The sequence below is a fragment of the Nicotiana tabacum genome, chromosome 20, assembly GCF_000715075.1.
Source record: "Nicotiana tabacum cultivar K326 chromosome 20, ASM71507v2, whole genome shotgun sequence".
Lineage (NCBI taxonomy): Eukaryota > Viridiplantae > Streptophyta > Magnoliopsida > Solanales > Solanaceae > Nicotiana > Nicotiana tabacum.
Window position 1 is genome coordinate 119,268,600 of NC_134099.1, and position 16,214 is coordinate 119,284,813.

General features: G+C 36.9%; 1 protein-coding gene across 1 annotated transcript; it reads right to left on the reverse strand.

Annotated features, from left to right (window-relative positions):
* Nucleotides 1-22: 22 nt before the first annotated feature.
* Nucleotides 23-15,137, reverse strand: LOC142174744 (uncharacterized). The gene is made up of 2 exons (XM_075240902.1): nt 13,273-15,137; nt 23-237 (listed from the first exon to the last, which is right to left on the reverse strand). The coding sequence occupies exons 1-2, from the start codon at nt 13,833-13,835 to the stop codon at nt 168-170; spliced, it is 633 nt and encodes a 210-aa protein (XP_075097003.1). The 5' UTR covers nt 13,836-15,137; the 3' UTR covers nt 23-167.
* Between the last annotated feature and the right edge of the window lie 1,077 nt (nt 15,138-16,214).

The window sequence follows — 16,214 nt, forward strand, 5'->3', positions numbered from 1 at the left end:
CCATTTATTTATTTTTAGGCAATAGATGTAGATAGTTCATTTGTTAAGCTATCGTCGAATGTTCCACTATATGTATTAAATATCTACATGATTCTGATTTTTTTGCAAACTACATAATTTATACATACAAATAAAATTCAGAATATAATTAAATATAATTCAAAATTTCAACTCTTCATTTTTTCGTATTCATGCTTCATATTTCGGATTACAATAACCAGCGTGTCAGTTGTGTACCTGATATTGGAAGCAAAAGAAAATGAAGATGAGAATCAGCAGCAGCAGTAAAATCAGTACAACACAGCAACAATAGCCCAACAACAGTAACAACCCAGTAACAGACCGGTGGAGTAGTAATCCAAAAAAAAACAAAAGCTTCAGCTTTTATGAAACAACAAACAATTCTGATTTCAAACAACAAAAGAAAGCAGAATATTTTTTTTAGTTTTTTTTATTTGAAAGCTTAAATATTTTTCGGAATTTTCTATCTCTTAAATGTTCAGCCCTTTTCTCTCTTATTTTCAGAATTGTTTCTCTCCCCCGTTTTTTTTTCTGTCTGTGTCTTGTCCTGTATGTGTTTTTTCTATCTGATTTCAAGACTTCTCTTTTATAACCCATCACATAAACCTTTCAATTAATTAAAATCCATACTTTTTCTCTACCCAACCCATTATCTTTCCACTCATCCCCATTACATTAAATAAACATATCACACCACCCCATTTCATTTTGTCCCCCATGCTTCAAATAAACAATTACAAAATGTACAATTCCTAAACTACTCCTTCCGACCTTACTGAAATTACCAAACTACCCCTGAACGTATTACAAATTTACCAAACTACCCATCAGCTATAACACATCAATTAATCAAACTTAACCAAAATATAGACAATATGATCAATTTCTAACAATGTTCAAACAACAATATGAACACGGATGAACATCATAACAACAATATCACATGAACATGATTTTAACAACATTTCAACAACAAATCACATGAACACAAATTGAACAACCAAGAACAACTAAAATTTGATTGAACAATATTTTTGGCAACAACAACCTATTTTTCGGATTTAAACAACAACAACAATCAAACAAGTATATTTAGATTCCTAAATTCAATAATATTGAACTTAAAATCAACTCTAACAACATTACAACCAACAATTCCTATATTAAACTTTATGAGACAAATTCAAGGAATAATCACAAATGGTAAACAAGAAATCAAGCTATACAAATTTCGGATTCAAGAACAATCAAACAAAGTATGAACATGAATTAAATCTATTTTAAACAATAAACATGATGGATTTAAACGATTAAACCAACATATTTCTCTAACACAACTAAATTCTTTAAACAAATAACAAGACCGACGAAGAAACAATTATGAACTTAAACTTGAACTTAACAATATTAACAATTTCTAACAATACATAAACACATGAAACAAATTGAAGAAATAGTTAATTAAATTTCAATTTGAATCTAACAAACATCAAACTAACAAATACTTACTTAAACAATAATACAAACATGAAATAAACATGAAAACAACTAATTAAACTTCTATTTTGAAATCTGAAAATTAATTTAACAAACAACATGAACACACTAGAAAATTATTTCAACGATGAACAACGAACAAACAAGAATTGAATTCTTTAACGATTTTGGATCCGGAAAATATCAAACAAAAATATGGACAAAAATAAAACTCAAAAACAACTAACCGGAGATGAATCAACGACGAACTTTGATTGTAAACAAATCTGTCTGAGCCTCGACCAAAGCTCGAACGAAGAACGACGAAGACGAAGAAGAAGTAGAAGCAGACGCAGCTCGAAGAGAAGAGACGCAATGGCAGCCATGGCTGCCTGCGTTGATGAGGAACAACTGAACGAGCTGGAACGGCAGCAGCAGTGGCGACCATGGCAGCAGCTGTCCGTCGACGGGGAGAAGAAGAAAACATCGGCAGAAGCAACGGGGCATAAACGGGCAGCAGTGACGCGTTTGAACGATGAGGAAGCAGCTGCGGCGCAGTAGGAGCTTCGACGAGCAGCAGCAGGAGTCTTAAAGTGAGGAAGAAGAAGCAGCAACGTTGGTTAAAGCTCGATGAAGAACGAAGGAGGAGGAGCAGCCATGGATGAGCTTTTTGAGCTCGACATGGAGAAGATGAAGACGCAACTGGGTTGTCCATGGTGAGGGTGAAGATGAAGCTGTGAGGGGTTGTTTGGACGTGATAATGGAGGGTAAAGGGCAGCCATGGGAGCTTGAGGGGGAAGCCATAGATGAGCTTTGGAGAAACTTGGAGAAGAAGAAGATAGGGAAGGGGGGGGGGGGGCGGATTGTTTTAGTGTTTTTTTAGGGTTTTCCTTCTTCTTCTTTTTTTGTTTTGTTTTGTAAAATGCAAGACAAAGAGGTTTGGGTCTTTTGGGTTATGGACTGGGTCGACCCAGTTCGAAATGGACTGGGTCGTAGGGAAGATTGGGCCATTTTTTGGGCCTATAGCTTGAAATTGAAGAAGAGGCCCAATTCCGACTTTCTTTATATTTTCGCTCTCTTTTCTTCTTTTATTTTTCTAAAACTAAATTATAAAAATACTTAAACTATTATTAAGAACTAAATTAAGTTATAAAGGCGCAAATTAACTCCCAATAACAATTAACGCACAATTAAGTATTAATTAAGCATAAAATTGTATATTTGGACATTAAATGCTAAAAATGCAAACGATGCCTATTTTGTAATTTTTAATTTTTGTAAAACAATTTTAATTACTAATAATTGTAGAATTAAATCCTACATGCAAAAATGCGACATATTTTTGTATTTTTTATTAATTTAGCAAATAAACACGCACAGACAAATACAAATAATTCTTCAAAATATCACAAAATTGCATACCAAAGAAAAATCATTTTATTTTTGAATTTTTGGGGAGTAATTCTCATATAGGGCAAAAATCACGTGCTTACAGCATGAATACAATTCACAGCTTGAACACTTTGATGGAATCCCATGATCCATTCTCCTGCGTTATTTCTTATGACTCCTCATATACCTACACGACTCTGGTGAAAAGCTCCGTCTATATTTATCTTGAACCAATCAGCTCGGGGTTTGTGCCAATGAGTCTTACAAATAATGTTTTTAGAGGGAGCACTTTCTCTAGTAGTTAGTAAAGCGTATTCTATCGCTTGTTTGATGACAGAAGAGATTGAGACATGGTTGGATGAATTATTTTCGTGGTTATTATTTCTGTTTATCCAAAGATTCCAAATAGCATAGGGAAATAATTGGGACCAGGTAAGCATAGTAGAAGGAATTGACGGGTTAGAATTTTTCAATTTATCTACCCTTAGGTTATCCTTGCAATTGGGCCAGTTGGTACTAATATTCAGGGATTGCCAAAGTTTTTGAGCAATAGTGCAGTGAATAAAAATATGAGGAATGTCTTCTTCTTGTTGTCGACAAACAGTGCATAATTTATCTACATTTATTCCTCTATGGTGAAGATAGGATCTAGAGGGTAGTCTATTGTGGTAACATTTCCATAGGAGAAATTTCAATTTGTTGGGACAATGAGTTTTCCAGATCCAACTAAAATTTTTTTAGGGAGTTTCATTAGGTTCAATGAGGTTGTAGCAGGAAGACGTTGAAAATAGGCCATTGCTATTAGGCTCCCAAGTCAAGAAGTCGTGGTTTCTTTCTATTGGTAAGCTAATGGCCTGAATTTTAGCAACTAAATAATTTGGCAGAGCTAAGGATCTTTTATCTAGTGACCAAGTGTTGTGAGTGATGAGGTCTTTAATGGTAATGGAGCAATCATCTTGGGTAAGAGGACCTTCAATGATATTCCTAAGACAGGGAATCCATTTTGTGTCCCAAATGCCAAGGGAGGAGTTACGACTTATTTGCCACAAACAGCCTTTCAAACAAAAATGCCAGCCTTTTAGGAAATTTTTCCAATAAAAGGATTGACGCTTAGTAGGGGAGGATAAATATGTCTGCCTTAATACTGTTGCCCAAGGAGTCAGAGGGTAATTAATTAATCTCCATGCCAGGCTAGTTAGGAGAGCTAGGTTTTTTGATTTTGCTTTCTTAACGCCAAAGCCACCTTTATTTTTTTCTAGAGTAATGGTATCCCATTTAAGGAGATGCAACTTCTTTTTAGAATCATTCGTCCCCAGATAAAATCTCTTTGAATCTTGTCAATGGTTTTCAAGACTTTTTCAGGGAGAAGGGTGTATTGCATTACGTAATTGGGAATACTAGCAAAGGTTGAGGATGAAAGGGTTGTTCGGCCAGCCATGTTTAGATAGTTAATTTTCCAATTTGTCAGGGGACTTCTCATATTGTCAATAATGAAGTGAAAATCTTTTGATTTAGGGCTAGAATCCACGATGGGGAATCCTAAGTATATTCCAAAAGATGTACTGCTTTTTATACCAAAAAAATTAGAGGTATCAACTTTGATTTCTTTGGAGCAGGTCTTTGAAAAAATGATTTTTGATTTGGTCATGTTGATGCTTTGACCAGAATATTTACAAAACATGTCAAGGCCTCACTTAATAGAAGAGCAGGATTTTTGATTTATGTGGCTCATAAGGGTTAGATCATCTGCATAGAAAAGGTGTGATAGAGGAAGGCCATTTGAGCACAGGGTAATTGGATCCCACCTTTTTATGTCTACTTGGTAGTTAATATAGCGTGATAACATTTCCATGCAGAGAATAAAAATATAGGGTGACATGGGGTCACCTTGTCTAATACCTCTACTGGGATAGAAAAAGTTACTCCTAGCACCATTTACTATAACTGTCATACTAGAGGTTGTGATACAGGACATGATTAATTTAGACAGATTAGGAGGGATTTTGAAATAACTGAAGGTTCTACATATGAAGGACCATTCCAATTTATCAAAAGCCTTTCCTAGGTCAATTTTAATGATCATTCTATTCTTTTTACTAGAGCTTTTGTTGAAATTATGGATGTCTTCTTGAATAAGGACAGCATTGTCACTAGCTCTTCTATTTTTTAGGAAGCTGGATTGAAAGGGGCTGATGATTTGAGCTAGAAAAGGTTTTAACCTATTAGCTATAATTTTTGTGATGATTTTATAGCTGGTGTTGCATAGTCCTATAGGTCGGAATTTTCTGAGATTATTTGCATTGGGAATTTTGAGAATAAGGCACAAGTAAGTAGAGTTGATGTTGGCAGGAATTTGGAAGGAAGTGAAGATTTTATGACAAAATGAAGTAACACTAGGCCCTACAAATTTCCAGTATTTCTGATAGAAGAAGGGGTGAAAACCATTGGACCAGGCGCTTTGAAAGGCTTAAAGGAAAAAATAGCCTTAATAATTTCACTGTTTGAAAGGGGTTTGTCTAGCGTTGAGAGGTCTACTGAGTCAAAACTAAACAGGCTATTGAAAATATTCGATTTATTAGTAAAACAGTGAGAAATTGTGAATGCTTTTTCAAAATAGTTTTGAGCATGAGTAAGGATATCACTATGGTTGTCAACCTAGTTCCCATGATCATCTTTAAAAAAACTAACATGGTTCCTTCTTAGTGGCACAAATATGAAAATTTTTTGTGTTTGCGTTCCCATCATTTAGCCAAGAAATTCAGAGATTTAAGTCTCCAATAGTCTTCTTCTAGTTTTAGGATGTTATTAAAGTCATTTTTCAAAGAGAGTTCTAGGTTTTGAAGAAAAGAACTATGGGCATAGTGGGGGGAGTTTTGAATACCCTCGAGGCATGCCAGAATTCTCTTTTTTCTTTTGAAAACATCACCAAAGGTTTCTTTACTCCACTTGGAGATATTGGTAGTAAAATTTCGAGTGGCTTCTAAGAGGTTACGATTTAGCCAATGTTGTTGAACTAAGTTCACAAAATCAGGATGAGTGCACCAAATATTCTCAATCCTGAATAGCTAACGAATAGTTACATGAGGAAAAAATTAAGGTTTAAAAGAAGAGGGTTGTGGCCAGAATACGTCTTTGGTAGATGGGTTACAGTGGCATTAGGGGAAAGATTAGCCTAATCTTCATTACTTAAAAAATGATCAAGTCGTTCCATAATTAATCCCTTAAACCTTTTCCTATGATTAGATCACGTAAATTTGCTACCCTTATAACCTAAGTAAATCAGTCGACATTTGTTAATAAAGTTCCAAATCCTAGAGGTCCTATTAATACTTACAGTTCTTCCTCCAATTTTCTCGAAAGACATGGTAATATCATTAAAGTCTCCACTCACTAACCATGCTCCCTTGTGGCTATTGGAAATATTAATAAGATTTTCCCATATAGAATCTCTAGTATGAATATTAGTACTAGCATAGATACTGCTTAATAGCCAAGTAAATCGAAAGGGAAGTACCTCTATCATTGCATGAATTTCTTGCCCTCTCCTAGTGAAATTGTGAAATGTGACCACTGTATGGTCATAGAGGATAGCCATTCCACCATATTGGCCTTCCGAGGGGACTTCGATCATTTCAGAAAAATTAAAATCATTAAGAAGGGACCCATGATTTGCCATTCTAGTTTCAAGGAGAGCAACTAAACAAGGTCTGTGGGTGTCAACTAGGTCCCTAAAATTACGACGAAAGTCGTCATTATCTGCACCACGGACATTCCAGAAGATGATTCTAGTGGATCTCATCATTCTTGGTTGGTGATTTGGATTGACAGTCATCTCCTCCTCCTCCGAGTTGGAGTTTGAGGTCCTCCTTTGGCATGGGACTAAGATCACTGCATGGGTTCCCACCGTTGGGTCCCGTGGAGGCCTTATTGTTGAAATGTCAAATATTCCAGCTTCCCACATCGGTGGGTTAGCAATAGTTGGGGGGATTTTCCCCCTATAAAAGAAGGCTTAATGTTTAGGATTTAAACACACCTCTCATTTGCCTTCTCATTTGTTTAAGGCATTTGTATCTTCTCTCTTTAGTATTATTTCACTTGTATTTTTGGAGTGAAATAAAATATTGGTTGTGTCCGAGGAGTAGGCAAAATTAGCCGAACCTCGTAAATTCTGGTGTTCCTTTTATTGTTGTTTTATTGTCTTATTTATTATTTGGTGACTGTCATAATTTTTGGTATAGTAGTTGTGACTTATTCACACTATATACATTTGGCTTCCGCAACAATTGGTATCAGAGCCAAGGTACTGTCTAAGTATGCTCTGTGGTTGCAGCATAGTCTGATCTTCCACATCAGAAAAGATTTATCTTGGTAACTGAGTCAAGGTTCTGTTTGAGTATGCTCTGTGGTTGCAGCTTAGTCTGATCTTCTACATCAGAAAAGGAAATAATCTTGATTTGTGTCGTCAGCTATTAAATAATATTTGTGTCAAATATGGGAGACAATAAACAAGAAGAATCTACATCAAGTGTCAACAATACGTCATCATTGGCATCTTTGCTTATGACAAGAATTGTGTCAAATGCGAAATTTGCGGTAGAAATTTTTGACGGGTCCGGGCATTTTGGGATGTGGCAAGGCGAGGTTCTAGATGTCCTTTTTCAACAAGGGCTAGATCTGGCCATTGAAGAAAAGAAACCAGATGTTATTGGAGAAGAAGATTGGAAGATTCTCAACCGTGTTGCTTGCGGTACCATTCGATCCTACCTTGCTAGAGAGCAGAAATATCCATACACAAAGGAAAATTCTGCAAGTAAATTATGGAAAGCACTGGAGGATTAATTTTTGAAGAAAAATAGTCAAAATAAATTGTACATGAAGAAGAGACTGTTTCACTTCACCTATGTTCCTGGTACCACGATGAATGAACATATCACCAGTTTCAATAAGTTGGTCACAGATTCGCAAAATATGGATACAACTTATGATGATAGTGACTTGGCCTTGATGTTGTTGGCGTCACTTCCTGATGAGTACGAGCACCTTGAAACTACTCTACTCCATGGAAATGACGAAGTTTCTCTTAGAGAAGTTTGTTCGGCTTTGTACAGCTATGAACAAAGAAAGCGAGAAAAATAGAAGGGCGGAGAAGGAGAAGCACTATTTATGAGGGGTCGTCCTCAAAATCAAACGAGGATAAAGAAGGGAAGATCCAAGTCAAGATCCAGACCCAACAAAGATGAATGTGCCTTTTGTCGAGAAAAAGGGCACTGGAAGAAAGACTATCCGAAGTTGAAGTATAAGGCCAAACATAACAATGGAAAGGCCATTATGGATTCAAATGTAGCTGATTGTGATGATTCAGACTTCTCATTAGTTACAACAGAGTCATCAACATCATCAGACATATGGTTGATGGACTCGGCTTGTAGCTATCATATGTGTCCCAACAGGGACTAGTTCGTGGAATTTCAAGAAGGAGAATATGGAGTCGTCCACACAGCGGATAACAGCCCTCTTACCTCATATGGCATTGGTTCAATACGATTAAGGAACCATGATGGAATGATCAGAACATTAACAGATGTTCGATATGTACCGGATTTGAAGAAGAATCTCATCTTTGTGGGAGCCCTAGAATCAAAAGGGTTCAAAATCATTGCAGAAAATGGAGTGATGAGAGTATGCTCTGGTGCACTAGTAGTAATAAAGGCTAATCGGAAGAATAATAATATGTACCGCTATCGTGGCAGTACAGTTATTGGGACAGTGACAGTGATATCCAGTGACGACAAAGAGGCAGAAGCAACCAAGCTATGGCACATGCGCTTGGGACATGCTGGAGGAAAATCCTTGAAAACTCTATCAGATCAAGGATTGTTAAAAGGAGTAAAGGCTTGAAACTTGGAGTTTTGTGAGCATTGTGTCAAAGGGAAACAGACAAGGGTTAAATTTGGTACAGCGATCCATAATACTAAAGGCATTTTGGATTATGTACACTCTGATATTTGGGGTCCTTCCAAAACACCTTCATTGGGTGGGAAGCACTATTTTGTAACCTTTGTTGATGATTTTTCCCGAAGAGTATGGGTGTATACAATGAAGAGCAAAGATGAAATGTTGGGAATTTTTCTCAAATGGAAGACGATGGTGGAGAATCAAACAGGCAAGAGGATCAAGTGTATTCGCACAGACAATGGAGGTGAATACAAAAGTGATCATTTCAATAAGGTCTGTGAAAATGATGGCATCGTCCGACACTTCACTGTTAGACATACACCACAACAGAATGGAGTGGCAGAACGTATGAACCGGACCTTGCTGGAGAAGGTACGGTGTATGTTGTCCAATGCTGGCTTGGGCAAAGAATTTTGGGCTGAGGCAGTTACATATGCATGCCACCTCATTAATCGCTTACCAACTGAAGCTATTGATGGCAAGACACCATTTGAAAAATGGTATGGAAAACCTGCTGTAGATTATAACTCCTTGCACGTGTTTGGCTCAACTACATATTATCATGTGACGGAGTCAAAATTGGATCCAAGGGCAAAGAAGGCTATTTTTATGGGAATTACTTCTGGAGTCAAAGGATATCGCTTATGGTGTCCTATGAAAAGAAAGTAATATTCAACAGAGATGTTACCTTTGATGAATCTGCTATGGTAAATAAGGTAACAGAAGACACCAAACAAAATAAAGGTGCTTCTAAGCAGGTGGAGTTTGAGGGAAAATTTATTTTTCCTACACAAGAAGCAGAGGAGGAAACAAATGAAGATTACCCTCTGGAAGGAGAGCCAGTAGAGGAGATTCCAACTCAGGAACCTCAACAACAACTTGAATCAATAGTAACCAGCAGGCCAAAAAGAACAATAACGAAACATGTTCGTCTCATAGAGACGGTTGCTTGTGCAACCTCAATTGTAGCTGATGATGTTCCTACCACTTATAAAGACGCTGTCCAAAGTTCAGAAGAAGATAAGTGGAGGATTGCCATGAATGATGAAATACAGTCCCTTCATCAGAATCATACATGGAGATTGGCCAATCTCCCGAAGGGAAAGAAAGCAATTGGGTGCAAATGGGTATTTGCAAAGAAAGAAGGATTTCCTAACCAATTAGATGTTCGCTACAAAGCAAGATTGGTGGCCAAAGGATATGCTCAAAAGGAGGGAATTGATTACAATGAAGTGTTTTCTTCAGTTGTAAAACATTCCTCCATTAGAATTATGTTGGCTTTGGTAGCACAATTGGATTTGGAACTAGTTCAGATGGATGTAAAAACTGCGTTTTTACATGGAAACTTGGAGGAGGAAATCTACATGACTCAGCCAGAAGGATTCAAAGTTGCTGGAAAAGAAAATATGGTATGCAAACTTGAAAAATTGTTGTACGGATTGAAACAATCTTCTAGACAATGGTACAAGCGATTTGACGAGTTTATGTTGCGGCAAGGGTACAAGAGAAGCAAATACGATCATTGTGTGTATTTGCACAAGCTTAAAGATGGTTCCTTTATATATCTTCTCCTATATGTTGATGATATGTTGATAGCTTCCAAGAATTTGGAAGAAATTGATAAGTTGAAGATTCAACTGAAGAAGGAGTTCGAGATGAAGGATTTAGGTGAGGCAAAGAAAATTCTTGGCATGGAGATAATAAGATAGACGTTCAAAGAAACTCTGTTTATCTCAAAATGAATATTTGAAGAGAGTACTTCAACGTTTTGGCATAGATGACAAGACTAAGCCAGTTAGTACTCCACTTGCTCCCCATTTTAAGCTGAGTACTACTATGTCGCCAAAGGATGAAGTTGAACGAGAGTATATGTCAAAGGTACCATACGCAAATGCTGTTGGTAGCTTGATGTATGCAATGGTCTGTACGAGACCTGACATTTCACAAGCTGTTGGAGTTATTAGCAGATATATGCACAATCCAGGGAAGGAGCATTGGCAAGCTGTAAAGTGGATTCTACGGTATATTCATAATACTGTAGATGTCGGGTTAGTTTTTGAGCAGGAAGACAATCAGTTTGTAGTTAGATATTGTGACTCAGATTTTGCGGGTGATATGGACAAACGAAGATCAACTACTGGTTATGTGTTTACTTTTGCAAAGGCACCAGTTAGTTGGAAGTCTACTTTACAGTCAACAGTTGCTTTGTCTACAACAGAGGCAGAGTACATGGCTATTATAGAGGCTGTGAAAGAGGCAATTTGGCTTCAAGGATTGCTAAAGGAGCTTGGTGTTAAACAAAAAGGTATCACAATTTTTTGTGATAGTCAAAGTGCTATTCAATTAGCGAAGAACCAAGTTTATCATGCAAGGACGAAGCACATTGATGTTCGGTATCATTTCGTACGAGAAATCATAGAAGAAGATGGAGTCACGGTGAAGAAAATTCATACTACGGAGAATCCTGCTGATATGCTGACAAAGGTGGTGACTGCGGTCAAGTTTCAACATTGTTTGGATTTGATCAACATTGTTGAACACTGAAGATTGAAGATGAAGACACAACCAAAATTTGTTATAGAGAGAAAATTGAAGACGTGGAATTTTTGCCAAAGTGGAGATTTGTTGAAATGTCAAATATTTCAACTTCCCACGTCGGTGGGTTAGCAATAGTTGGGGAGATTTTCCCCCTATAAAAGAAGGCTTAATGTTTAGGATTTAAACACACCTCTCATTTGCCTTCTCATCTGTTTAAGGCATTTGTATCTTCTCTCTTTAGTATTATTTCACTTGTATTTTTGGAGTGAAATAAAATATTGGTTGTGTCCGAGGAGTAGGCAAAATTAGCCGAACCTCGTAAATTCTGGTGTTCCCTTTATTGTTGTTTTATTGTCTTATTTATTATTTGGTGACTGTCATAATTTTTGGTATAGTAGTTGTGACTTATTCACACTATATACATTTGACTTCCGCAACACTTATGTCCACTGAGCATTTGTACATTGAGGGAGGCAGTTGAAGATGAATTTCTTGCTCAGCATCTCCTTGAATAGAAGTACTTTTACTTCGTTTAGGTTTGCAAATTCCACACTCGATTCCATAAGTAGAGGATCGAGTTCTTCCTCCTCTTCTGGTTGATTTCCTACTGGTTCTTGCACATTGGGAGGGGGATTGTTTTCCATCTGCATTGGAATGTTGTTCTGGGCATTTCCATGTGCATGCATGTCCCAGGGGATGAAGATAGGGTTGATTTGGGAGATTTCCTCCGGAAGGAAGAATGGAAGCTCTACGGGAGGATTTTGTGGGGCTTGAGGGTTTGCTTGGGGAGGAAGATTCCATTGTTGTTGCATGGCTTGAATCAGGTTTTGATTCATTGTTGGAGCTAAGGGGTGTAGGACATTGTTGATCCACATTTGGTTCAAGTAATTGTTCATAACTAGCCTCATCCCTTCCGATATTAGTTGAGCAAGATAAGGTGTAATCTGGATTATGAGGACCGTGTCCTGGCCACTGATGTTCATGTTGAACGAGATAGCATGTCCTATCAGTCCTGCTTCTAGCCAAGATAGGGGTTGGTAGTTTTGGGGAAATGGTGGAGAGGTGTAGTATGTGTAGTAAACTATTGGTTCTGGGAGTTGGGGGAAGTGGAGGAAGGTTGTTCATTGTTGGAAGGTGTTGGTGACGAAGGATCGAAGTCTGTTTCTCCTTCTTGACGATATTGGTAGTCTTGGCATACTTATGAGTGGTAGGGTTTATATTGTTGATAGTTGAAAGAGTGGGATTGGTGCTAGACAATTCCCTAGGTAACTTTATAGAAGAAGTTTCTACTTGCATTGGTTCAGATTGGGGAAGAGTAAGGGAATTAACAAGATCCTTGGGGGATTTTGTTTGTGACACTTGGTCGAGAGAGGTGTCCATTTGGCATTCTTCAGAGAACTCGTTGGTTGTTGTGGATGGAAGGGCTTTGGAATTAACGGGGGATAGCGTGTCAGTGCATGGGGTGACAGTTGGAGGGAAATCCATATTATTAAGTCTAGATTCTGTTTTATTAAAGGGATTGGTTGTTAATGACAGGATTTGTGTTTAGGATCTCTTGTTAATAATGAAGAGCTAATACTAGGGGTTTGCATGCCAGTGGCCACGTGTGGCTTCAACTCCTGCAATGTGTCATGTAAGAAAGGCATGCATTGGGTGGAAGGGTAAAAAACTGATTTAGAACCGGTGGTTTCTTCACAAACCATGGGCTGTTTCATTAGACTAGAAAATTTGTTGTTAATCAGATTAGAGTTAGGGATAATCAGCTCATTTGTAGATTGGATTTTCTTTTTATCTTTTCCGTATTGAACCCTGTAGTTTTTTCCACATAATTAAGCTTCTGAGTATTAAGGTATTTACCTATATCAGCATCATAAATTTTGACATTTATACCTGGGACATTTTGAATATGAGTGGGAGTTGTAGAAGATCGAGTAAGCTTCCTTTTTGTCTTGGCAAATGAGACTGTCTTCCAATCGTCTTCCATTGGTTTCTTGATCCTGCTTTTGTATTTCTCCAGGAATGGTGGGGATAACTGGTTCTTTGGCACCTTGTTTATTAATGGTGTAGTGACACTGAGGAGCAACATGGCCTAATCTCCCACAATTTTTGCACAAGAATTTTTCATCTTCATAGCAAATGTCCTGTTTATGAGAACCAATAAAAATAAAGGACTTAACAGTAGTGTTCATGGGGATTTCTACACATAGCCTTGCATATCTACCCCTATGAGTAGCAGATGTGCATGCATCAACCTTTAACAGTTTCCCTATCGTGTTCCCAATCCTTTGCAAGATTAGACTATCGTAAAATTCTGTGGAAAGTTGGGGAAGCTCTAACCATATAGCCGTAAACAGAGGTTTTGCCTCAGAAGCAACAAAGTTAGCCTCCCATCGTTGAACAGATAAAAAGTAACCATTAATGAACCAAGGGCCTTGCTGCAAAGCTTTCACCATATGTTCTTCCTTAGAGAATTTCACAATATAATAGTCTGCACCCAAGTCAATTAATGGAAAATTTTCGGAGAGTTTCCATAAGTCCTGAATTTTCCTTTTTAGGCAGTGGTGTGGAATTCGTTTACCCAAGAGTTGGATGATGACTGAAAATTTTCAGGGATGGTAGATTCGCCGGAGATCATCTGGTGATAGGCTAACACAGTAGCCCTCCCTAACTGGTTCCTCCAATCGATTTTCATGCATTGATGATGATGTTAATTCCACTTCTTGATGCATGGGCATTGGGTTTAGCATATCCCCTTGCAGAGTTATTAGGTTAGAGTAGGGGTCCGTGAGAAGTATTTCTTTGAAAGAGGGAGAGTCCCCTAGGGGAGTAGGATTGTGATCATTTGATTGATTCATGCCTTCCATGGTACTGGTTGGAATATCTGGTGGTTTGGGTGGGATTGAGGTGGTTTGTCCAGTACAACAGGGTGGTAAAGTCATCTAGTTTCTAGAGAGAGACACTCTGTCTGGCTCCCAGAGAGGACAACTTGCAATCTTAATTAGTGGAAAAGTTACTCCATGATATATTGAAGTCCAACTTCATAACATATGAAGAATCCTGGTTAAGGTTAAGCTGATTTTAAGACAAGCACATAGTCATTGGATTCTTTAACAAGCGCCAAACAGTGTCATGTTCCAAAATTTCTTATCCAGAAGTATAATAATAGGAGTAATTACAGTCAAAGTGGGCGGCTTGAGGAGAAGCTTTATGAAAACTTTATATTAAAAAAATTAGAAAATTACTTGGTCTCCAAGTACATGAATTTTAATCAGCTACCAAAGCCTAATGACAACACGTTCCCCTTGCTTCCCAAGTACTCAAGCGCTTATAAATAGCAGAAAGAATAATACATTGTTACTTCACCAGAAAATAGAGCAAAGGTCAGCAAAAATAGAGAGCCATGTCACAGGTTGCTGAAATTCATGTAATGCAGAAACATCACAAGGAGAAGATGAAGAAAATCAAAATGGACGAGAAAGGAGTTGTTAATGAAGACAATAAGACTTGTGGTTGTGGGAAGAAAGTTGTTTGTGCTATTAGGCAATTGCTTAGTTGTGGAGGGAGCAAACCTGCAATATTAATATGGGATTACAAAGATGCCTAAAAGAATGACTTTTAATTCATGGAAGACATGTTTGACTTTGAGTACAATAATTTTGTCCTAGAGTTGTTTGATTATAAAAGTGATTTGGAATTTGGAAAAATAAATATTCTTTCTTGTCAATCTCACAAGTTCACCATGTTAGGTAATCCATCGTTACAGCGCCTCTAATTTTCCTCTCTTTTCCTTCTAAAAAATGTTCCCTTTTTCTTAGGCAAATTAAAAAATAAAGTGTACCACATATTAAAACTGAGATAGTATATATATATATATATATATATATATATATATATATATATATATATATATATATATATATATATATATATAAAGAATTAGAAATTCATTACGCAAAATTTCTGAAGGCTATATCCGTTTAGATATCGTGGGCATCAAAAGTACTCCACTTTGATTCAATTTTTATCCACATAAAAGATTAAAATTGCTCAAGTGTTATACGTAAAATACTGTACTTATTAAACCAACTACAGAGATTAAGGGTTAGTTTTGTCATTTTCTTCAAAAACTTCACTATTTATGTGGTGAAGTATACACACATAAAGTTTTATGTTTACAAATTTTGAACTTCAAAGTCAAAATTCAAAAACTGTTATGAAATATAACTCAAAGTAACAATATGGAACAAGGAAATAAAAGCAATTTAGTAAAACATGAACAAAAAATGGAGATAGAGAGAAGGAAGATATTTTCTTCTTCAATTGTGTGTATTTTTCTATCTATTACAAGGCCTTTATATAGGCATAAAAAGTGAAGAAAATATGTCATGGGATATGTCATTGAACATACAAAATATGTCATTGATTATGTCATTAAGCATTTGAGATGAAGATCATGGAAGAAGAGTAGACATCCATCATAATGTGATATTTATCATAACACTCCCCCTTGGATGTCCAAAGATAATGTGCCTCGTTAAAACGTTACTAGAAAAAAAACCTATGGGAAAAAAATCCTAGTGAACGTAAAAGAATACACATGTTTAGAAATACGCCTTTTGGTTGTCTCGTTAAAAACCTTGCAAGGAAAACCCAGTGGGACAAAACCTTGTAAGGAAAAAAAAGTACAACGCGTATTAACTCCCCCTGATGAGAGCATCAATTCACATCCTTGATCATTCATATCCCAATCTTGTACACTAGTTTCTTGAAGGTTGACGTCGGTAGAGATTTGGTGAACAAATCAGTCATATTATTACTTGAAAGAATCTATT

Coding starts and splice junctions, on each gene's coding strand:
- LOC142174744 (XM_075240902.1), bottom strand. CDS start 13,835: ATGGTGAAAGCTTTGCAGCAAGGCCCTTGGTTCATTAATGGTTACTTT. Junction 238..13,272: donor TCATATTCAAAATGTCCCAG/GTATAAATGTCA, acceptor TTCCAATATCAG/GTACACAACTGACACGCTGG.